Here is a 24,514-nt window from a genome sequence, read left to right on the forward strand (position 1 = left end):
CAGAAATCAGGGTTAGTCTCTGGATGTACTCTGTGGATAGGGATGGATCCAATGGCTAAGAGCAGAGGGCTTTAGGTTTGTGAGATACAACCCATTTACTGTAGTTGTATCCCACAAAAGCTCACTATAATATGGAAAACAGAGCAAAGAAAAGGTGCAGGGAGAGTGGATTATAATTGCTTGGCTAAGCAGCAGGTTGTAATCAAAAATGGCGTTCACTTCTTTTACAGGGATTAATAAACGGTAAACACAGCCACACAGAGCAGAAAGTCACTTTATTTGTATTTCTGTGGCTTCCTCTGGCTTTATACTGGATATCCAACCAAAACTAATTTCTTCCTACATTTTTTTTTACATTCTACCCACACTGCTACTGACCTTGATGGCTAGTATGGTTGGTGACCTACCCGCTTATCCAAACTTTAATGTTGATTCATATGGCAACCTATCCATCTGTCCAACCTTTAATGCTGGTGAGTACGGTAACCTATCCGCCTATCCAACAATGAAACCCAGTGCCAGTCCCACTGCTATGATGATGTTGGATTGTGCTTGCCCCCCTACTGTGTAAAGTAGAGGGAAGAGCTATCCTGGTGCAGAGCATTAGCTTGTGTCACATGCAGTCTATCTAATCAATGCAAGAATGCAAGGACAGGCCCCCAAGAGGTGTGTGAGAGAGAGGAAAAACATCTCTGGGCAAGGTGAACATATTTGCCCAGAGAGAGAGATAGAAAGAGAGAGAGAGAGAGAGAGAGAGAGAGAGAGGGGGGGGGGGGGGAGGCCATGAGGGAGAGAGTGGTCTACCCCCTGAGGGTCCGGCGGATAGGTTTTCACTGACCCCTGGCTACACAGCCCTGGGGACTCGCCTCCCCACCTGCAACACACTGGGAAGTCCTGCTAAATATTCATTTATCTCGTTGCCTGTCTCCTCAGATACCAATCAATTCTGAAATAGCACAAGCTATTTTCTTCCCTACGCTCTACTCGCTCTCTCTCTCTCTCTCTCTCTCTCTCTCTCTCTCTCTCTCTATCTCTCTCTTTCTCCATCCTCATCTCTCTTTGCTGCCAAGGGATCAAACATCCCTGACTGTTTGGCTTCCAGAGCATAGGCCTATACCCAGCAGTTATCGGACAAAAGGAAACTAACGGCCAGAGGTAGATGATGCCTTTGAGGGATCAATAGACCAGGATGTAAGGCTCTTTTCCCCCGGCTTTAAGACCACCCTCCTCTCTCTCTCTCTCCCTCCCTCCCTCTTTCTCCCTCTCTCCATTTCTCTCTCTCTCTCTCTCTCTCCCTCTCTTCCTGTCTTGGTCTCTCGGGGGTGTTATTTGACACAGATAGAAGGTCAAACCCTATCCAACTAAACCAAACAGAAGAGCTTGTGGAACGTGGACCAGTAGACTGACCTATAGCTTTACCCAGACATGCACTATGGCACTCCCAGTCTCAACAACAGACACATGCACAGGAATTCTGTGCATCCCCTTCTGTGCAACAATATCCAAGAATCGCTCGTATGGCCATTATACTTGCCAATCACATCCGTTCTATGTTGCTGTATTCTAAAATGAGTCTTTGATGTGCTTCATGTGTCACATTCAGCACGAGTTATTCTGTTAGCTCATGCAAATGAGGTCTGTGAATGTACACACGCGAGTCATTTACGCTGCGCAAACAGCCACTAAAAGAAGGTCAAAAGCAACATTCTGTCCACTTTAAATATCCCAACAAGCATTTTTTTTATGTGACTGAACTACTGTTATGAATATTTACTAAACCTTTAAAATACAAAGAGACAAAAATGTAGTACTAAATAAAAATTTTGAAAAAGAAAAACTCATCCCCCACATAGTGACCTCAAGCAGCGCAGATCAAATCAGATCAGATCAGATCTCCGTTCCCTCTATCCAGCACCCAGTCAGCTGTACGCTGATCCTCCTGTTAGTCAGCAAGCTCAAAGGTACCATTTCAAACCCAGCACATCCGCATCTCTCCGGGCCGTTTGTTCGCCATGTGCAAATTCATCGTGCATCTCAATTCTCCCCGTGTGCACGGGGTTTTGTTTCTATTAGTGCTTGGATGCTGGCAGAGGGATAATTGCACTTGTGACACCGTGCAGCTGCCAAGCTTTTTCTATGGGTACAAAGTTTTCTTTTTTTGTTCATGTTTTTTAAGTCACACATGAGAAGGTGTGGGGTAATTAGACAGTGAGTTAACCTCTTGTACCTGCACTCCAGGGAGAAAACCTTTATGAAATAGGTGATAATGGAGTCTAAATATAACACTGGAAATAACACTTGCAGACAGTCAGAGCAGTATGCATTAGAAAACACAGCTGAAGCTTGGAAGTTATGGCACAATGAAGCCTGTATGGAGAGTACTGTATGTTTGCAGTGAAATAAGACTGGAAAGACTGCATTATACATCTATGCACATCTACAGTACATCTATTGATACAGACCCGGCTCCAGGGGGGGGCAAAAGGGGGCGGTGCACCCTCAAACAAAAAAGGTGCCCCCTCAGTTTTACTTGGCCTAATCCTAACTGTAGCCTTTTACGAATGAGAGTGCCCCCCTGAAAATCTCAAATGCCCCCTTTATCACTGCTCTCTGCAGCCGGGTCTGTATTGATAGCTACAGATCAATAGATACAGATACATGTACATTTGATACAGATACAGATACATACAAATACATATAAATACATGATACAAGCATGTATCATATGGACTGACTGTCATCTCCACACGTCAGCTACAGTAACAAATAACACGTGTGGCTATACAGATAATAGTATGGATTGAAAATTACAAGAACAATGTGTCATACAAGTCATGAGTTGAATTGCGTCAGATGTATTGAAAACACAGACATTATTTCATAGTGACAGATGTGCCACCTCCTACGCTGCGCCGTGGTTCTCATTGTATGTTCTAGCAAATTTCCTCAGCGCTGTCATTGTGCATTCAATGTGTTCACCACCGTCATGTACTGTCGTGTCTTATTTTCTACCTCTGAAGCACTTTCAGTACATGGTTTTTAAAGCATCATACTGTATTTCTTTGTCAATAATATAATTTTCACCTATAACTATAGTGTGCTAATTGGCCAAAAGAGCACAGACTTGGAAACTCCAATGACAAACCTGATAAAAGGCACCTAAGCAACCTCAAGTTTTTGATTAGCATATCTGGCTGAGGAAGCCATAGCTGTACAATCTGTAAGCATTTCAAAGACTTCCTGGCCCAGATCACAGACCAGAACTGTACACATATATGTATAGTTAACATACATATGTATGAATTCTGATATGAATCATACATGGCCCCATACCTGAACATTATTCATTGCAACGTATACACTGCTAGATCTCTGAAGTAGAATTTTAGCTTTCTTAGAATCCCTGGGAAGGATTCTTACATCTTCGCACTTCACAAAGGTGCTAAATATTCAGCGTCAACAGCTTCAGATGCTTAAGCATCATCTAGCATATACAAACCCTCTTGATAAACACTCCAAACACATGAGCATATAATGCACATAATGCGTATAAGAAGAAGAGCACTGGAAGTCAATCACACGTGGACTAATGAATATACTGTAATCAGATTATGTATGCTGCTGTGCCAACACATCTAATGGATGCTCTGGACTTAGGGTTGGTACACGGCCTTCGTGTTGTTCGTGTTGTGAGCTTATGTAAGAGCCAAGCCCTCCTTGTGATGCATTATTAACTTTTAATTATTCCCTGCGGTCCAACAAGGCCACCTATGAATGATGAAGCATGGCTTCTGTTCACTCATGTGTGTCTATCTGTCATCATAAAAGAGGTCAGAAAAATAATATAAAATATTTATGCCTTATAGTGACACACACACACACACACACACAAACACACACACACTTGCAAGAGGGCAAGTAAATGATTGAGCGTGTGGTCGGTCAGTATACCAAAAGAGAGCCACATTAAAATTCATGACCTGAAAGTTCGCTGCGATGCAAAATCCCCCAAAGAATTGCCACATGTCTATAGAAAATGTTTAATACAACAATTTTATAAATAGTAAAGAATATTCAATCAACACAGTTCTTACTGTGCTAGTGTTGCATTTGTTCGTTCTTTTGTTTCTATGAAGAAGTGCTCTGCACTAGTTCTTGTTGTTGTTGTTGTTGTTGTTGTTGTTGTCTTAAGACTGTATGAACTACCTCCAAGACTGCTATTCACTAGTTTTAGTGACTCATGAGATACTGGCCACATAATATATGCAGAGCCGTCTCCTTGGCACCACTATCCGGAGATGAAACCACTTCCATCTCGCGGAGCAATAACTGTCACATGGTGGGGCATGCTGAGGAAAAGGCAGAGCTGTAAATCACTGGTGTCATGGTGTCATGACAGCCGCCTCTTTCCAACCATATGGCTGATGGGCGGCTGTCACATCGGTGATTGGTGCCCTGACGGACATGTGTGTCCTGGCACCACAAGTGACAGTGGCAGGCGGTGCCAGGAGGCTGGCTCTGCCTCTCGTGTGCCTGTTCCTGTGGCTGTTTAGCGTGCCATTAAAAAGCATAGTGATGAGGAAGAGGAGACTTCCACACAGCTTATCACACATACTGTACGGGCTGGGTTCCATTACTTTACGAGAGATTGAAGATCATTTTACTCATATTCAACATACGTTGTGTTATTTCAACATCAAAACACACATGTTGAATACCGAAATGTAGCTAACTAAACAGGCAAAATTGTCAATTCAGTCATTTAGACTATACCGTAATTTCCCGACTATTAGCCGCGGCTTATACATTGATTTTGCAAAATTTCTTCAGCTATGAGGTTAATACAGGGGGGCAGTTAATATGTTGTTAATATGATTTGTTTATTCTAACTTGCATAAAACACTGTCCTGCGGCTTATATGCGGGAAATTACTGTAGTCACTCACGGTTTTAGTCACTGTTCACCAGTAGGCTTAGATGTGTGCATTTCACTTTCTCAGCTATAAATCTCCACAAATTTAATAGCCGCACATCTGTGAGATTGATATTGTGAATGCCGAGGGCAAACAGCACGTCTAGAGACAGAAGAGTGTCCACGCTGGCTGGAGTCTAATCTGCATGCAGTGCTGCGCCTCCACTACAAGATGTAACCTGCCAAAGCATAAATGAGAAGCGATGGAACCCCATCTCCCTTTGCAAACAGGGTAAACTTGCGCTACATCATCCCTCATAATTCAATAACAGGAGCTAATGAGACTCTACAGTGGCATCTCAAGCTTTCTTATCCCTAAAGCAAATGCAGCTCCCCCCCCCCATGGCCCCGGTGCAGACACACAGAGCTGCACTACCCGCGCTGACCTACAGGGGGCAATTGTGCTGCACAGAATAGTCCTGTGGGGTGGTCAAGGCTCGAAAAGGAGGATAGAGGAGAAGAGGAATGTTTCAGTCTTTACAGCTCTTTTTTTTATCCGTCTTAATTTAATTCCCAGCACATACGCATGCAAACATTCTCTCTCACACACACGGAAAAGATGCACGCGCACACCTGTCCTCGCACAAAGCACAGAACACACACTCGCACACTTTAACGTCCCGCATATTGCAAATTGCATCCATGTTTTTACTGCTTGGTCGTAATTAGGACATCCATCCTGTGGTTGAAGTCAAAAGGCAGTCACTTCAAATTTGACAGGCAAATTAGCCTGGCTAATTAAGATGGAATTACAGAGGGTGCTCTTGCTGATTGGCTCCTTATAACATGAAACAAAATAAATATTTCCATCCCCTAAGTACTGTCCACCCATTTCATGATCGATCTGTCTATCTCTATCTCTATTAATTCTCCCTGACACTTTGGTACATATTGATTCAACAGAATATTTCAACTCTGTATTTGAACATTACAGTCCTGAGGTCTATACACTTATAATATAAATATCAGTGCATGCAGTTTCTATCTTGCTGTCATGCATAATATACGTAGCCTATGCATGAAGGGCATATTCAGACCTGCACACACATATACTCATGCACTCCAGCCGGAATACATTGTAATGCACACATACTGTTGGGATGCATTTTAATGCAGGCATAAAGAATAGCGTTTTCATTTGATCCTGGCAGCCTCAGCAGACTCCACATAAGTGTACTAACCTGAGGAGACACTACACTAGTGGTTCATTGGATTAAGCCAGGCTCTGATATCTCACAGTGTATCGCACAGAGCCTACGTCAGTAGTTTAATGGGTGCCTTCCGCAACTGGCAGCTGAGGACCTCATATTTGAATTAGAGCATCGTGCTGTGTGTACGGGCACAGGCAGGATATCTCCAAACAGACCCTCACAGATCTACACAGATAGCCTCTCCGACTGCTGGACAAGACCCACAGATGCCTTAACAACACACACAAAAGGGCTGATCATATCTTCGTTTTTAATGAAATTTAAAATGATCTGTACCCCAAAAAATATACTTTAATTTTTCACAGGCTATTTTCCAAATAGACTAGAGATATGCCAACCTTCAATAGCTCAAATAAAGTAGTGATTTCTTTGTGGTTTAATCTTATATCCTGATTTCAAATTTAGCCATTTCTTTTTTCCCCACTTGCAAAAGAAGACCGGGGGGAAAAAAATCCATTTCCTCAGACAAAGCATTAAACCAACAGCTCATAGATCAGTGTCAGCCAATCAGAGCACTGGATTGCGTTGATAAGGCATTCCGCAAAGTAGCCGTGGTCTTGATGAAAAGCCTGAAGCGTGGCTCTCATCACTCTTCATTTGCGCTACCTCAAAAGCCACACGGCCCAGTTAACACCACCATGCCAGAGCCCTCCCCCACGCATCAGAGCACAACACAACAACACCATCAACAACAACAACAACAAAACACACAAACACATTCATAAGCACAAAGAAATGATAACATGTACACACACACACACACACACACACACACACACACACACACACACACACACACACACACACACACACCTGATTCTCAGCCATACGTATATGGCTTATTTTCCCTACATGCACCAGTTCTTTTCCTTTGTATTTGTTTTGAGATGCCATATCATAGCTTGACCTAGAAGGCCTTTGCTTAAGAGAGGATTCAGTGGAGTAGCTCATCCTGCCATTCCTGCACACAAAGCATTTCCACAAGAGACAAAGGATGCAACTGAATTCTCCAACACTCCAGAATGAAAAGACAGATATATAGGCCAGTAAGTGCAGAGTCTATGGGCAAGTGCGGGGGAGTTCTATTTGAAAGTGTGAGCATTGATTACCAAAACAACAAAATCAATTACATTATGCAAAGTGGATTGGATATGCCACAAAAATGCATTCCAACATTCTAACCATGGCTAGGGAAATATTCCAAAATCGGGTTATGATTGCTATCCTGTGCTGCTGTACTGCAGCACGTCAATTCATTTGACTGGTAATGCAATGAGGCCATTAAAAAGGCTATTAAAATCAGACATTTTAATATTCCGTGCTGATGAAAACTGAAATAAAAGCTCTCTGCCCCTAGACTATTTAGCATCCCGAAATGTTGTACACAGCGAGTGAAAAACCTGCCCATGTACAGTATGAAAACTTCACAGCTCACATTCTGAGACACCTTGACCAGTCTTTTTAAGTTACTGGATTTCAAATCAAGACTATACAAAAACAAATGAAATAACTCTCTTGTCCATTTGACAGATAGATTTTGAATAGGAATTATTGAATTTTGAATGTTGTGTTATGATTGTTCCTATTTCTGGTGTTTTGCATTTTATGTGTAAAGTTTTGGGAAACTGTGTGTACAGTTTTATGCGCAAGCAGTTAAAAAAAAAAAAACTCTAATATTCAATCATATTTGCACAGCTATTCGTATTGGCTACAATTTTACTCTTAGAATATTTAAGTGCTGGGAATATTCGCTGATGTGTGCTAATTTATGTAAACAAGAGGGTTATGATACAGTGAATAGCTCATTCCTCATAAAGTCCCATGGATCAAAAAAAGGCAATGATGCATGATGTAGGCCTAGCATGATCAGTAATTAAACAGGACTGAGGGGCACTGAGAGATTACTGGGCTGTGAGCTGGTACGCTTCAGAGAGGAGCCTGAGGAAGATGACGAACGGGAGGGAGGCAAAGGCTTTTTCCACAAACTACGGACTTTGTAGATATGGGCCTCAAACACAGCTCTGATGGCTCTGTGGAGAGCATGCTATTTGTGTCACATGACCCCATTAAATGATGCTGGAGAGTTTCTCATGAGTTCAGGAAATCTCCTTCAAAATGCTTTCATTTTTATTTTTTTTTGGAGACGCCAAATGCTGTAGAGGAACTCCATCCCCACCGCCTCTCCCTTTTCTGCTGAACCCAAAGAGGGTTTAATCATCCAGTCATATTTTTGCATTAGCAGTAGATATGCTTCAGACGGAAAATCAGTTTAGCTCATCTTTTAAAATCTAAAGCTACAATAAAGGAAGTCAACCAGAGAGACTGATAGACGAGTGAGAGAAAGAGAGAGAGAGAGAGAGAGAGAGAGGGAGAGAGAGAGAGAGCGAGAGAGATAGAGAGAGAGAGAGAGAGAGAGGGAGAAGGAGAGAAGAGACACAGAGACAGAGACGAGAGAGAATGTAATCCAGAAATGCTCAGGCTGCCAGATGCTTTACCACAGACAAGACTCTGTTCACTACAAGTCCAGAGGGTGTCGAGAGACAATGCCCCCCCCCCCCCCCCCCCTCCCATGCTGAAGGACAAGCAGCCCTGTACATTACTCCAAATTACCTCTGGACAAAGGAGAGGACCTCAAACGAACGTCTGCCACACAAACCTTCCCCTCTCCCAGGTGGCGCGACTAACAAGATCAACAGGGACATTGTGACGTTGAAATATTTCTTGCCGTTTGAAATAAATTTAGCTCCGTTTCCTTACGAGGCTGACCTCAAAACACTCCTTAACATGCTGAACTGCACGTTTGCCTTTTTTTTCCCATTCAGGCTGAATATACAAACTGATGAGCCGTGAAGCCACAGACACAGAATTTAGAACAATTCCATCTGCCTCACAGATAATTACAATGGATTGGTTGGGAATTGTTGATTGCGTGCCATTAAATATTTCACCATGGTCAAGCACGCATACAAACTGTGAATATCATCTTCGTGCCTAGACGCTTGAATTTAGGTGTGCATCCCCCTTCTATCATGCTGCACAACTGCTGCGTTGGAGATATGAGGACCTACAGCCGGCTAGTGCTGAGTTGTAGAGATGCGTATTAGGCAGTCCTGACATGGGCACCAGATTAGAATATGTGCATACAGCATATTTAAGGCCAATACCTTCAGCATGATGAGTTGAAAGATAGCTCCTAAAATTACCATTTTGCAGAACCAGCTACATAACAGTGGTATGGGGACATTTTCTTTTACAGCAGAGCCAAAGCAATCTGACTACTAAGACAGCCCGACCAAATCTAGTGATCAAACTTTTAGAGCTAACTGGGTTGTGGCAAAAGGAGATAGGGGTGTCATTGTGTGAGTTAAGATGATAGACAAACTGATAGAACCTAAGAGACAGGAAGCTGTGTAGCTTAATCTTACATTGTCAGGCTGCCAGTGCAGAAATGTCACATCACAAAAGAAAATCACTAATGTTAACACATTAGGCAGGTGACTCATCTAAAATCTTCATGGCAAATTTATGTTAATTTTTTAGTAATGGCTCCAAGTTATATGTATCAGCAAATGAAATATGACACTTAGCCCTCACAATAAACTCTTAGGCCTAATCAATGGAGGGAGTATCCTGATGATTTTTTAATAAGAAAGCTATTACTATAATGAATGTATGATATTATATCTATAGCTCCCTCTTTTAAGTGTGCGTGTTGTTAAAGTTTTTTTTTTTCAACCCCAGGCATGAGTGAGAGAAAGAGGAAAAACATACATCATACAAGTGAGAACGTTCATATCAGTGTTAATTGTAATGCAGAGGTTATTTATATTTGACAAGTGCGATGGAAGATATCTTCCACCCACCTACCTTCTGCTGTGTCTTTCTAACTGATGTCATGTTCCTGACTAAAGACATCTGCCTCTACACCCCCCCCCCCACACACACACACACACACACACACTCTCTCTCTCTCTCTCTCTCACACACACACCACACACACACACACCTCTTTTCCTCTGCTTTTCTCTCTCACTGCACATGCCCTCCTCATGAGCTCCTGTGCAGGCCTGTGAGCACACAGGAGGCCCTGAGGCATCTGGAGAGCCAGCCCGGGTGAAGGTGAAGTGTGGGCTCTGTGATGACGGCCCAGGCGCTCTCCTCAATTTCTCTTCTCCCCATCCTCTCTCTCTCTCTCTCTCTCTCTCTCTCTCACACACCTACCTCTTTTCTCTGCTTCTCTCTCTCTCTCTCTTCCTGTGCTCTACTTTCACCTTCCATCTCCTCTCCTCTCTCCTCTCCTCTCTCCTCACCTCTCTATCCTCCCCTCCATGCCAGCATCATATCAGGCTTAAGAGAGATCCACTGTCTCTTTAGTCTCCCCATGACCTTAATTCAAGCCTGGGGCAAAGGAGAGCAAGTTTACCTCTCCCTCCTCATCTCTCTCTCTCTCTCTCTCTCTCTCTCTCTCTCTCTCTCTGCCTCTCCCTCTCCATCTCTCTCTCTCTCTCTCTCTCTCTCTCACTCTCTCTCTCTCTCTCTCTCCATCTCTCTCTCTCTGTCTTCCCCCTCATGTTCTCTGGCAAGCGTGTCCAGCAAGGCAGCTCTGTCCTGCTCAGTCGTTGCCCTCTGACCCTGCTGTCAGGAGAACTGTGTTCGAGAGGAGAGGATGAGCCGAGAGAAACCGAGGGGCGACGAATACCCGCTCCACAGTGGAGGTACTTCAGCCGTCCTCTCCTCAGTGGAGAGAGAGGATGAGGATTTTACATGTGCTAATATACAACCTAGCTGTTTGCCTGGAAATGGACTTGTTTTTATTTACGGGCATGAAAGAACCCTGTGTCAACTGAACCGCTGCAGATTTATGTTGAGAAAACACGATCCACAGCCGAACTGTTTGGACGAGACATTTCGCCAAAGAGGGATGTATAGTCTCAGACATGTCAAGTGCACTTGACTATCACAATATCTTATTGATTAAAGAGCACAAGTCCCTGTTGACAATTTATGACAAACGGATACAGCTTCTCACTGGGGTCAGTTTTATAACTGATATTCTGTACTGGATCTTAAGAATAACAAAACAAAACAAAGAAATAAATAGATCAACACTAATAAACTTCACATACAAAAAAGACCAATGCAACACCTGCTGCAGTTTTATTTTTAACAAAAACACAGAGTCTAAATCAAAGCACAATGGCCTGCAACTACCTCTTCAATCCCAACAGCCATCTGAGCTTTGTTTTTTTTACCTTAACATCTTTCATAACAGGCGACTAAGTACCCATTATTCCTCATGAGCCTATCTGCTGTCTTTCTCAATAAGAGGCACCAGGTCACCATCTTATGTAATGACTGGATGCTGTTCTTCTGGCTCGAGTGTGTGCAATTGCAGAGGAGAGTGGGAGATTTCCGTAGCAATAGCAAAGGTCGCCACACTCTCCAATAGGCTTTAGTGTGGTCTTACAGGTACTATTCAAAAAGAGACGGCATGTATACTAAATTAATTTCATAGACACTTTCCTAGTTTGCAGTGTCTCTCAAACTTTGCAGTTGCAGTCTTTCCCAAACTTTGTAACTGCACGCTTCCAAAATCTCAACACGTTTAGACTTACTCATGGACATTATTATGATAAGAATCACCAAAAGTTCTCTACCTCAATTTGCATAAACCACTTGCATAAACAACTGAAGGCAAGTCACCTGTGGTAGGCAGATAGTTCACTTTCTTTGATATGCATGCCAATCTTGCCAAAACTGTCTACATTTTTTATCGTTTCTCTTGTGTTACACTCATTTTAATAGGCTGTGTTAGCATATTTTTTAGTCTTCTTACCATGCATTAGTCAAGTTTCCATTACATCCATCTAGATACCCAGATTAACATGCATAAATCACCGGCAGGCATTTGCCCTGTAAAAATGCAAAAAATTATTAGCCAACACACGCCCCAAGCCCAGAGGGGCTCATGTATTTTGGGGTGCGGGTGTGTACATGGATCAGCAAACTCTCCTGTGGTCTCATTATCCGTACCCAAAGAGCAGGACCTTTCTCCAAGACACTGGAGAAATGAAGAGAATTTCCTGTCACTTCAGTATTCTGTGGACGCAGCTCTTTCACATCGCTCTCTCTGACCTGAGTGTGAATGGCATGCACGCAGCGCCTGTCCACCATTTAAAGACTTGAGAACTTCAGCTGTCACAGACTGACGCGGGATGACAGAATACAACCAAATATTTGCCCAAGGTTTTCCAAAGCCCACTGCATGCTGCGCATTTAATAGTGTAATTGTGGCACATGGCCGTGGCAAAGAGACTGGCGCGCACAATGAAGAATAATGGCGATCTCAGGTGGGCTGGGAGAACTCAATCACTTCAGAGAATCCATCAGAGCCAGCGCACGTTCCATGTGAAAGGCGAGGCGTGGTGCCCTTGGACGTCAGGAGAGTGGTCGATTCGAGCACAGGAAACAATGGGGCTGGGTTTAGTGGACTGAAACGCCGTGCGGAGAGAGGTCATTACTTATCTGCTTTTGTCTTAGAAGAGAAAAACAACAGCAACGGCAAAAAGACTGATTGCTTGGCCTGGGCAAATGTTCAGTAAACTGCACAAAAAAAAAGGAAAAAAAAGAAAAATGGACTGAGAATTTTCACTTTCAAGTCTTTCAGCACTGAGATCTTATAATGCAGAACAGTCTCTTAACAATGGAATCATTTGTCATTCATCATGAGCGCCTGTCCTGCTGGTGCTGTTCACAGACACAAAAAGCAGAGGGGCATTGGGACCCAGAAGAAATGGCACCAACATTGCACAGAGTATATTTTGCCTGGCAGGTTGGCCCGCAGTCACTGTGCGTGCGGAGGGTAAATTCTGTATCTGTCTATATCTGCATTCACTTTCCTATTTTAAGACAAACAATCTCACCCAAGGAAGAACTTTCTGGTTCTGTCTCTTTAGGCAACTCACAGTCTAGGCTGCCTACACAGTAAACACTTGACGTGGGTAGTGAGAGTGAAAATCAGCGGGTATGCAATGCGATAGAGGAGTCTCGTGGAGGAGCTAGTTCCCACCACCGCTGCAGCAGCCTGTAGACTATAGAGTGCGTCTGACATTATGTCCTCTCCTCATCACTCAGCAGTCTGGTGTGGGGATTTTTTTAAAAGTTATCTTTTGAAGCCTTTGTTGACAATTTAGTGTAGAGTGTAGAGAGTGGGCTCAGGAAATGACCTCAGGTGGAAGTCGGAGCTGGGTCTCCATGGGCACCAGACCCAAATGTAGTAATGGGCGCTACCGCTGATGCTACCGCTGATGCTACCGCTGATGCTACCGCTGCGTTACAGCTCCCCTGTTGGGACACCATTTTTTTTGTTTTGTTTTGTCCTGACCTTGTCCGTTGGCCACAGCCTGCTTTGTTTTTCTAACTACGGCGTGAGGGTATGAGAGGCAACTGGCCCAGATTTGCCGGTCAGCTGACCAGCTGAGTCTGCCCCTGACATCTGCGCAGGGGGCCCCCATCTCTCCTCTCCGCTCCTCTCCTCCACTCTACCTCTACCTGCAGAACAGCTGTGGCAGGCCTCCCCGGGGAAAGGTGTTGTCTCAGGCTGCCATTGCCAGTGTACAAACATGGCATACGCGCAAAAAAAAAACCATTTCAAGCCGTGGTAAATGGAAGCACAGAATAGCATTTTGTCAAGGTGGGTGGAGAGGAGAAGGGGGCTGGGGGGGGGGGGAAATGTGTCTTTGTTGTTCAAAACAGAAAAGCAAACTTTTTGAGTCTTGTTTTATACAGCTTCATGACCTTTTCTCGAGACAAACTGAGGGTGGCCAAACCAAAACCTGAAAATGTCCCACCATTGTTGGACGTAAACAATGGCCATGCTTTCTTCCGTCTAACACGGACAATCAGACACATTTGAGATTGGCTTTCATTTTCCAATTACCTTTGCTGATGTCCTGGTACTCCAGCCAAAGCTGCCTTTGGACTTGTTTGTTGGGATACCAGATGGTGCAGGACTCCTCGAACCCGTAGACAGCCTCCTGGATGAAGTGGTTCCCGAACTCCTTCAGGATGGAAACAAAGTCACTGCGGAGAGTGGCTCCATCCAGTGAGTGAACGGCTGAACTGAAGGCTGGAGACATGAAGAGACAGAAAGGGGAAGAGACTGGTGCTTTCAGACAGTGGAAAACAGGCTTGTCCTCTACCGAGGCAAATGGAACTGCACTAGAGAGGGCATAAAACCAGAGTGAGCAGCACTGGCAAATAGACTGTCACATTAAACTTTACCTTTCATTTTACAGGTCTGACACAAAACGTCGGAAAATAAAACTCAACAGAAGTGAATAAAATATCAGAACTACCCCATTTTATACACAACAATATGTTGCAATTTGACAGAATTTCCATTGCTTTGAATTATACAGATGGTTTCTGGTGAGGTGTTGAACTGTCTGGCTTATATATGAAATGATACCACTATCATGATTTTCAAAAGCAAAGCATGCTGTAGATTCACACTCCAAAGCCTGCTTATAGTCCTACCTATGCACACTAGTGTTCTTTGGTTTTTCGTGTTATTTATATCTTTGGAAAACACTGGACATGCTGTAGAGTGCATTAAAGTGTACCATTATCGGAGGCGAGCGCTGACTTTAATATCCCGTCTGCAGTAACCTCCACCCCCACGCCTGTTCTGCACTGCAACCCGCAAGAGAGAGGCGCACACAAAACAACTCTTTATGAAAAATGGTGCTTTGATATCTGGGCTAAGGATCGGTAAACTCCAACTTATGCTCAGCTCTGCCACATGAAAAATGAAGACTTCAAATGCTAATAGGGAGGAAGTGGCTGGAGAAACGGCAGGCAAATGATGATAGGAGAACTCAATTCTAAAGCAGGGCACACACTACGATTTTTTTTTCTTCAGTTGCAACAATATAGTAACTCAGACTGTATGTTTCATTCAGATGTATTTGTTGCATTCACACTGGATGCTGGACCGCTCACAATGCAAGACATCTGTTCATTATGACGTCTTCTAATTGGACATTGTGAGCCTGCACAGACTATACGACACATTGCTCAGGAATTCGGGCCGAGTTTGTCATTTGGTATTGACTCTGGGCTAAAATCGATACAAAATCACACAGGGTCTGTTTGGTCTAAGCCGCATCCAAATCATTTCACATATTGAAGCAGCATTCCTTTTAAGTCTACATTCGGTGTTTGTCATCTCATGCTGATGGAAATGCCAGTCTATCTAGTCAAACATCTACCTTTGCTGGCTTCGGCATCTTATTTTCAGGGCCCTACTGCATGTAAACACTGTCCTATGTCTTTGTTCTTCAGTATCTGGAATTTCCAAAGACATGTCAGTATAAAAGCCTCTCTTTTCAATGAAATGTAGTGTTAAAGTCCACTAAGTGGCTAACAGCCTTTCACCAATTGAAAAATTCACTGACAAATGCAATGGCCTTGGAAGATGAACAGAGAGGACTAACAATGAGTCTGGCATCTCAGGACTATTATGAGAATGCCCTTCTGAGGCTGAAGGCATACAGTATATCGATACAGCTAAACATAATACTGTATATCAACTAAGGCGGTATATGTACACAATTAACACTGGACTCTATCCATCCGTGTTCCTATGACAAGATCATTTACTTTAAAGTACATCCAACTCAAGGTCCTTTAGAGAAAAGAAACCTCCAGAAGTCCAGTGAATAGAACTTTTACTCTCTCTCTCTCTCTCTCTCTCTCTCTCTCTCTGCAGACAGACCCAAGCGCTCCTGAGAATGCAACCTTTCCCCAGAATAAAAAAAGAAAAAAAGAAAAAAAAAAAAAACATATCGCAGCGGTGGTCTTATTTCATGACGACTATATGGCAGGCCTGGGCAGATTCCAGAAGCCGTATGAGAATATCAGCGCAGCAGACCATAAAAAGAGACGGAGCAGAGCCGAGGCGAGGCGAGGCACGGCGCGCTCAGTGGTGCAAATTCAGGATGTCAGCCACAGGTCTAAAGTTCCTCTAAATGTCATCAGCCTCCCTCTCCTCGCTCGCCGCCTGAACTGAGGCACCCCGCCGAGCCGTGTGTGGCTCTGCGGGGGGAAATGGAGGGAAAAGTTCCCGTAATGATTTACCTTGGGAGAGCACCCACTGATTCAGCTTGACGTGGTACAGGATGGATCTCAGTCTCCAGTGCTGAACAAGAGGATAGCCAGTGACCTCACTGTAGTTCACCATTCCTGAAAGAGAAAACATACAGCAAAGTTGTAACTTTCCGTTATTAAATAGAGATATTTAAAGACCATAAGGTTAGCATATAGTGGCCTTAGGTACTGTGTGCGGAATTAACATATCATAAATAAAGATGGATTTAAAAACATACTCAATATTGCAGGTTGCATAACAACATAATTCCCTTAATTAATAAACAGTTTTTTATTGAGCGTCTGGAGTATATTGTGCTTAAGGATATTCAAAATAAACTGACACCAATAGGAATCTATATTTGTCATCAAATCACGAAAGATGTCTTTAAATCTGTTCTGACAACATCTAGAGTGAAAGAAAATAAAATGACAGCGGCTGCCTTTTCAACAGAGAATAATCTAATCTCGACAAATAAACAACAAATCGATCAAACATCATCAGCATAGACGTCAAGGCAGCACATCTCTTACACAACACAAAGACGGTGAAAACATAACGCCGTGCCAGCATTATTTGTTTGTACTCCAATCTCTATGGCAAGAATCCTGCCGTATACAGCATACTGGTGCACTCTGGCTGATGCTGGTACACCCTGGCTGATGCCTGCTATTTCTTGCCATTTGACCACGTAATCACAAACCAATATCAAATACCCCAAAAGTAATAAGTGACAGGGCGCTCTGTTTAGAGATAACAGATTATTAATGGCATACACAGTATTATAAATGTGTGTGTAAATGAAATGTGTTTGGGGCATGCATCATTCATCAGCCCCATCTCTGTAACGGATGGCAGCCATCAGGACGGCGCCCGAGGTTGTGTTCCCCGTTAGAATCCCTCATATCGGCGCGTATGTAAAAGCAGGGCTCAGCCATCAATCACCTCGTCTCCTATGGCAACTGTCAGCCACCTGGCGCTGCGAGAGGAATCGTAGCCATACATCAATCCCACCTGTTTTCATGTTTAACATATCAGGAGGATGTCAACGCGCAAAACATCACAACAAAGCGAAACACCACTCAAGCCTCGTGTTTGTAGACCTGTGACAGAAGAATGTGACAAATTTAGAATAAAAAAAGGAATTATGTTGCTCACAATGTGAAAAGTCACTGTTTATTATTCCGTTGACACACAGGGAGGCATCCTCCTCGGTCATGTCAACATGTTACACTGTTTTATTTCAGTGTCACATCAGCATATCTAAGCCCAAGATGACAAAATGACGTGACACACTTTAAACTAGCAGAGTGCTATTTGGAATAAGCCCCTATCTTTTCCAAAAGTAAACAAACTAACAAACAGCAGTCCTCTCCTGTAGACCAAACAGATTCCCGTGTGCACACTCATTACCACACGTCTAGTTACCAGATAATGGTCTGCATTCAAATGCAGGCACAGGAAACATCACTGATGCCTACTTACAACCATTTGCAATTGTACACAAAGCAGCAGCAGCAGCACCAGCCAATGAACGGCACTGGGCTTGTGCATTCTCCAGGAGCTGGTAACAGATATAATGGCATGAAATCTAACTTAGCCCCTAACCAACCCCCAGAATACAATTCTTAGCAGAGCAGAACATTACAGTGATTTCGTATGATGCATCAAGCATCAAACACCCATAGCTTCGTTTTTCCCAGATCTGCATGAGAATCATAAGAGAAAAATAAATAGTCTACATAATAAAAGTTGAACTCACATTGCTCAGCTCTATGTGAGCACATCAAGAGCTACTGTCCTAAAGGTAAGATAAAGACAGCACGTATACATAGTATATAGTGTGTACATAGTGTGTGTATATATATATATTTTTTTTCTTCCCAGCATCTCCATTCTTCCACATCTTTTAAATCCACCTCACTCTGTGAGACTGACATGATGTATAAAACAAACATGCCGAATAGGCCCTAAATGTGCTGCTCACGCAGTATCTTCAGTTTCTCTGTGTATCCTCAGTTTTTCAGTGACTCTTACTTTTATCCGGCCAAACAGGGGACTACCCCAGCGCTCCGACACCAACCCACCCCACCCCACCCCACCCCACCCCAGTAGAACGTGTGCGACTCAGTGCAGCATGTGTCAGTTTTAAAATGAATAACAAGCCCCAAACGTGTAGGGAGTGCACAGCCTGCATTCCTCCTCTTTTTTCCCCAGCACAAACTCCTCAGCTTCAGAAGGCCTTGTCGTCTTGTAACCCCACCACCACCACACACACACACACACACACACACACACACACACATACATACATACACACACACACACACCCACACACACACTCCCAGTGGGTGCGTCGCTCTGCCACTGACTGACAGAGTGATTAATATGAGCGAACTTCACATCACAAACACGAGTTCAGAGACTCCAGTCACTTCTCTGGCCCTCTGCGCTGGGCCTGTGGGTGGTGGCATCATACAGAGAATGAACATATGTAGCATCCAGGAGAGAGAAAAAAAACAAGAAGAAGAAGAAGAAGAGAGGATGAGATAAAGAGAAAGAAAGAAAGAAAGAAAGAAAGAAGAAAAATCTAAATAAAAAAAAAATCAAGGACAATGAAACCCTGGCAGACCCTGAGAAGAAGAAGAACAAGATCAAACACCGCTCAGACATAATTGTGGTCACAGAGGCATGCACTGTACTGAGCAAACAGACTCTTGCATTTTTACACCCTCCCCCCCTCCCCCTCCCAACCCCCTATCTCCCAACACACCGAGAGACACATGAGCACACTTCTCTCTCCCGCTCTCTCTCTCACGTACAGCTCGCAGCAGCCGAAAAAGATCCCCCAAAGAGCCCATAACTCACTGTGGCATGGCCAAATCCTCCTATTTAGAATCCTCTCAGTGGAAGATTCATGACGACAACCACTGGTGGAAGCCATCTTATGGCTCATGAAACCCCATTAACAGCGAGACCTCATGTTCCATTTCACTCTTGGATGAGCTGAAGAATGGATGACTATGGGGAGAAAATGATGGAACAGGAGGGGGGGACTAACCTCCGATGCCGAGCGCTAAGCTAATGGGAAGGCAGCGGTCAGACTGTCGGGATAGCACCCTCTACACGCGCTTTCCAGAAAGCATGAGGGTAACAGTAAACGGAGATGAATATCGGATGATACGGTATCACTACAATAAAAAGGGGGGGAAAATGTACTATCTTCAAAAGTACTTAAAACCTCTCAACCATTGTCCTGTATGTCTGCACGGGAAAATATTGGGTGGTAATCAACTTACAGGTTGAAAAGGCAAAAGAAACCTAAGACAACATACAGGACATATAAGCTATAAAATCAATATAATAAGACGACGAAAAGATAAAACTATCAGTAAGTAAAAAGAAAATGCTTAAGACAAATGAAATGACCATAAGCAAATCTATGCTGAATACATACAGGACTTAAATAAATACAGAAAGAAAACGATAAACATGGATATTGTACAGAATAAAACTGACTCAAAGCTTAAAACAGCAGATGGGCAGAAGATGTAACATAAGAGCTCGGCCACTCCTCTGATTTAAAATGACTCCGAGGGAGAAATGGTAATGGCTCATCGGGGGAGCTAAGTCCTTGATGAGGAGAGTGAGAAATCAGGAAATCAGCTATTTAGGCTGGAGATGGTCCATTCACAGCCTTCTATGACATTCACCATCTCTATGGCAATGGCATTCTGAGCATGTGACGTACTGTATGCTCTGAGCAATTTCAAAAAAGAACACAGAGTAGAGATAGTTTTACCAAAAAGAACAACCAAGAAGCACTAGCATTGTTGTTCTAGTCTGCGCAAGGGGCTATTTCCTGAGAGCCTGAGAGCTTGTCCAGGTAGCCATAATCATATTCCCTCAGAGTGGCTCAACAAGCTCAGGCTTGGATCACATCAGTTTGCACAGGTCCTGCCACCAGAGATCAGAGGGGCACAGCTCAGGCATCACACCTTGACAAGAGCACACGCAACGACAACAACACACACAACAACAACAACAGGGAACTTTTCACCTGCTCAAGTTTCACAAGGATTCATTATAAATATCATAAACAGATACAGCATGATAACATATTCAAATCCGATTATCCTAAAAATAATCCAATTTATTTGCAAGTAAATGAGAAACAAAGGTCATGAGTTCGGTATTAGGTTGCATATAGGTTGTGTATAGGTTGCGACCTCTTATGGAATGTATGCGATGACAGCAGGTCAGTGCCGCTGCCCACGTAAACATGATTCATTATGGGCACGTCCAGGTTAAAGATGAGTGACCTTACAGAAGATTATTATAGATTCTGTCCTTCACATCTGAACAACACACGGTGTAGCACACTTTAAGACAAATGATGTGAAGCTATGAGTGTGTAGTGACAGCACTTATATCTTGGTTACCTACTACTGTTTGGTAATGTGTCACGCAATGGAAAAAAAAAAAACAATATTTAGGGGCAACCCAAACTGACATCAATCATGGGGAGCACCAGTGGCAGATGGCTGTGGAGGAGACGTCTCTGGCGAGGCCAAGGTGATTTTTTTTTATCCCCTTTTTATCCCCCAATGTTGAAGGAGGGATCACTCGCCGGCCTCCCGACAAGGCTCTCCGCTTTAACGGTCACTGGGCCATATGCTGGCGGTTTAATTGAGAGGGACTTTGGGAGAGGGACCCTGTGTAGCCGCATGAATCACTGCCATTCAATGTCCGTCCGGCCGGTCCGCCATCCACGGGACCTCGTCGCCGCGCCGCTGAGAAGCAACAGGGGGAGGCGCCTGACAGCGCAGAATGGACAACTGTCCGTAACGAGAACGCGGCCCATAAATCAGGCAGGGAAGTGTGTCTCCCCGCGGCCCTCTTTATTTTTGGTGTTCCAAAAACCACAACAAAGAGAAAAAAAAAACACTTGCTGGCTCAGCTGCAGTAGGTGTTCCTAGGCAGAGCCAGGCATTGTCTAGGCCACCCCTAAAGGCTGGAAGGACCCATGCTGAGGCCCCCACTGTATTAATTATCACATCTAATGTTGTCAGCTAATTAATTGACGTTTACGGCAGGAAATGGCTTCAGCAATTCAATGCAATTAATCAGTGTCAAAGAATAAATTAAAGCCCAAATGTGATTACCATTGAGGGCTACTCCTAAAATTGAATTTTAATGGGGGCACCAGTTTTTTTTGCATGTATGCCAGAAAATTCTGTGTCTACTGTCTTGCTGAAAATATGTATATGTATTCCTCATTAACGAGTAAATGTATGCAGAGAAGCAGACAAACTGCACAACATAATGACAAGGCATATGACCACCATTAATTGATGAACTCCCAACCTTGGAGAAAATGACATAAGTTTACTCATCCCACAGAGCGGCTCGGGGTGATGGAAGCCCTCGCGTCCTGGGCAGTGCATGCCTGTATATGTACTCCTCATTCCAAACGGCCATTAACAGAGCAATTATCTCTCGAGCAAGGAAAGAGGCTTGAGTAGTAAAACAAGTTATCTGGGCATGCAGGCCCGTAAACTCTAATTGCCTGGAAACCTAAACAATTAATTGTTTCTCCAGCTGATGTCCCATACTGGTACTATAGCAGGGAAGGAGTGTTTGTGTGTGTGTGCGTGTGTGTTTGTGTGTGTGTGTGTGTGTGTGTGTGTGTGTGTGTGTGTGTGTGTGTGCGTGCGTGCGTGCGTGCGTGCGTGCGTGCGTGCGTGCGTGCGTGCGTGCGTGCGTGCGTGCGTGCGTGCGTGCGTGCGTGCGTGCGTGTATGTGTGTGTGTGTGTGTGTGTGTGTGTGTGTGTGAGTGTGTGTGTGCGTGTGTGCATGTGTGCGTGTTTGTGTGTGTGTGTGTGTGTGTGTGTGTGTGTGTGTATGTGTATGTGTGGGGGGCAGAGTGGATGTTTAACAAGGTTTATCCAACTGCAGGGCAATTACAGCAGGCTTGCAAATGAAATGAAAGATGCACAGGAGCCAATCATCTTCCTCCGTTTTTTATGCGTTGACTTCCCCTGTTCTGTGAATCTAATCTCAGCTCGGAATCATATATGTGAATTGTGTACAGAACAGCAAATACAAATCTATAGAGGGCTAAATTAAATAGAAAATTGTGCGGAGAGAGCCAAGGCTATGGCAACCCTCCCCACAATGACAGCGTGGTCCTTTGAGAGTACTAAATCCACTGCACTCACTGGAGATGTTTGCTCTTGCTCTCAGACAGATGAGGTCAGAAAAAAAGAGGAAGAAAGAGCGACAGCGATATTGAAAGCTAACTTGTGGACCACCAGCCATTTGTTTGTCACTGTGTTCACAGAGGAGCATGAGGCCCAGAGCAGAGCACAAGGACAAAGCGACCTCTGCTCATCAAATGACCAGCGAAGAGCAAGGACATTTAACGGAGACAGTAATGGCTGTTTGCTTCTTTGTTACACTATACCAACACACACAAATCACAATTTGTCAATCCCAATGCAATTCTTGATTATGCAAAATACACCAATATATCTGTATATCTGTCAGCGTTTTGGAAATTGCTGCTACTTATTTACCCAATGTGACATAGATTATATACTTTAATGCATTAGCGGAATATGATTTCCAGAAGCCGTGACCTTCCACCGATTTCCCAATTACTGCTGGCTATAATAAATTATCGATTTTTTTTTCATTGCTGCCATGTGTGAAATTCCCAAGTGACCCAAGGCATATCCAAGACACCCAAAGGGAGGACTATCACTGACATGTAATTATCAATCTTCCATTTTACAATAAAGCAATGATAATGTGCCCTTTCTCTCTTTCTCTTGCTCTGATTTTCTATCTTTCCCGTTCACTTCCTCTATCTCTCTCTCTCTCTCTCCCCCTCTCTCTCTGTCTCTCCTGTTCACTCTCATTCCCTCTCTTTCTCCTGCTCTCTCTCTCTATCCTTCTCAACTGATTTCTCTTTCTCTCTCCCTAGATTGACCTGTTTCATCATCCGCACCTTTTTATGTCAAAGGTATTTTTCCATGTTCCCTCTTAATGAACATATGAAGATGCCAGCTCCATAACATATTGTGGACCAATGCCATGCAAGCAATTTGTTATGCAAAAATGTTATCGCATGTACGAAATCCAAATGGTTGAAGCGGAAGTCTGCACCTTGCTTCTCTTGCTCCTGACTTTGAATCAAACATGATTCTGGATTGTTTCAGTGCAACAGACACCGCTGCTTAACCCCTAAGTGTTGATTGGATTTATCGGATTATTATAAATCCAAAGCCTGTCACTTTCATTCTCCCCACTCAAGACCGGAATTTAGCTGACTCCTCAAGCGAGACTAATTCTACAGAAGTGTTAAAAGGCAACCTGTGAGGGAGCTAGCAAGAGCCCCGAACCTCTCTGCCAACTCCACCGGTTTTGATGATCCCTGACTGGAGCAGCATCAGCATCAGAATCAAACGGAACTGACAAGACAGCAGCCTAGATCCCGGGTTTCATTCCTTCCATTTTTGTCAGGCTCTCTGACACTTTTGCACCATTCACCTGGTCAGACATGGCACCATAACGCTAGAATGTGATGACGCATGGCTTTGTTGTAGCGGCATTACCCCAAAAGACTAGTCACAGTTAAACATACCCTCCCTTCTTCACCCCCACCCCCACCACCGTTTTCATCCTTGCAGGAAATCTGCTTAGCGACTCGGGGGGCTCTACCTGCTTTCCAATTAAATCAAGATGTATTTGCCTTTCAAAAGCCTCTCCTCCCTCTCCCCCCCCCCTTCCCCATTGGAATAATTGATGGAGCCCTCTGGCCTATGATGAATGGCTTCCACGCCGAAGATGAAGAGGAAGATGAATGCGCTGCCCGGGCGAGGGCTGGGCACAGGGAGGCCCGAAGAGTGCTGACACAGTGACAAATACACGGACCGTGGCGCCAACCTGCCCAAATCAGCAAGGGAGGCTGGCAGAGCGCGGCCCCCCCGACAACCCTCCGCGACTTCGCACCACGCCCAGGCTCACCGCGAGGCTGTCCCGCGACCAATTAACCTGGCGCTGTCAGCTCATTTCGGCACAGGTGTTTTCCTTTGGCTTGCCGCGGCGCGTGGAGATATTCACAGCAACGCCTCAGTGTTGCACTGACACATTAAGGACGCGCGAAAGAAAATTGGGG

At 44.1% G+C, this 24,514-nt stretch overlaps 1 protein-coding gene across 1 annotated transcript in view; it reads right to left on the reverse strand.

Annotated features, from left to right (window-relative positions):
- The window catches only part of astn1 (astrotactin 1), a 129,869-nt gene that overhangs the window by 46,918 nt on the left and 58,437 nt on the right, over window positions 1–24,514 (reverse strand). The window contains exons 12-13 of the mRNA XM_062527657.1: window positions 16,323–16,427; window positions 14,122–14,310 (exon numbers count right to left, since the gene is read on the reverse strand). Coding sequence (XP_062383641.1) covers window positions 14,122–14,310; window positions 16,323–16,427 — 294 coding nt within the window. The remainder of the gene's footprint in view (window positions 1–14,121; window positions 14,311–16,322; window positions 16,428–24,514) is intronic.

Source organism: Sardina pilchardus, chromosome 2 (genome assembly GCF_963854185.1).
Source record: "Sardina pilchardus chromosome 2, fSarPil1.1, whole genome shotgun sequence".
Classification (NCBI taxonomy): Eukaryota; Metazoa; Chordata; class Actinopteri; order Clupeiformes; family Clupeidae; genus Sardina; species Sardina pilchardus.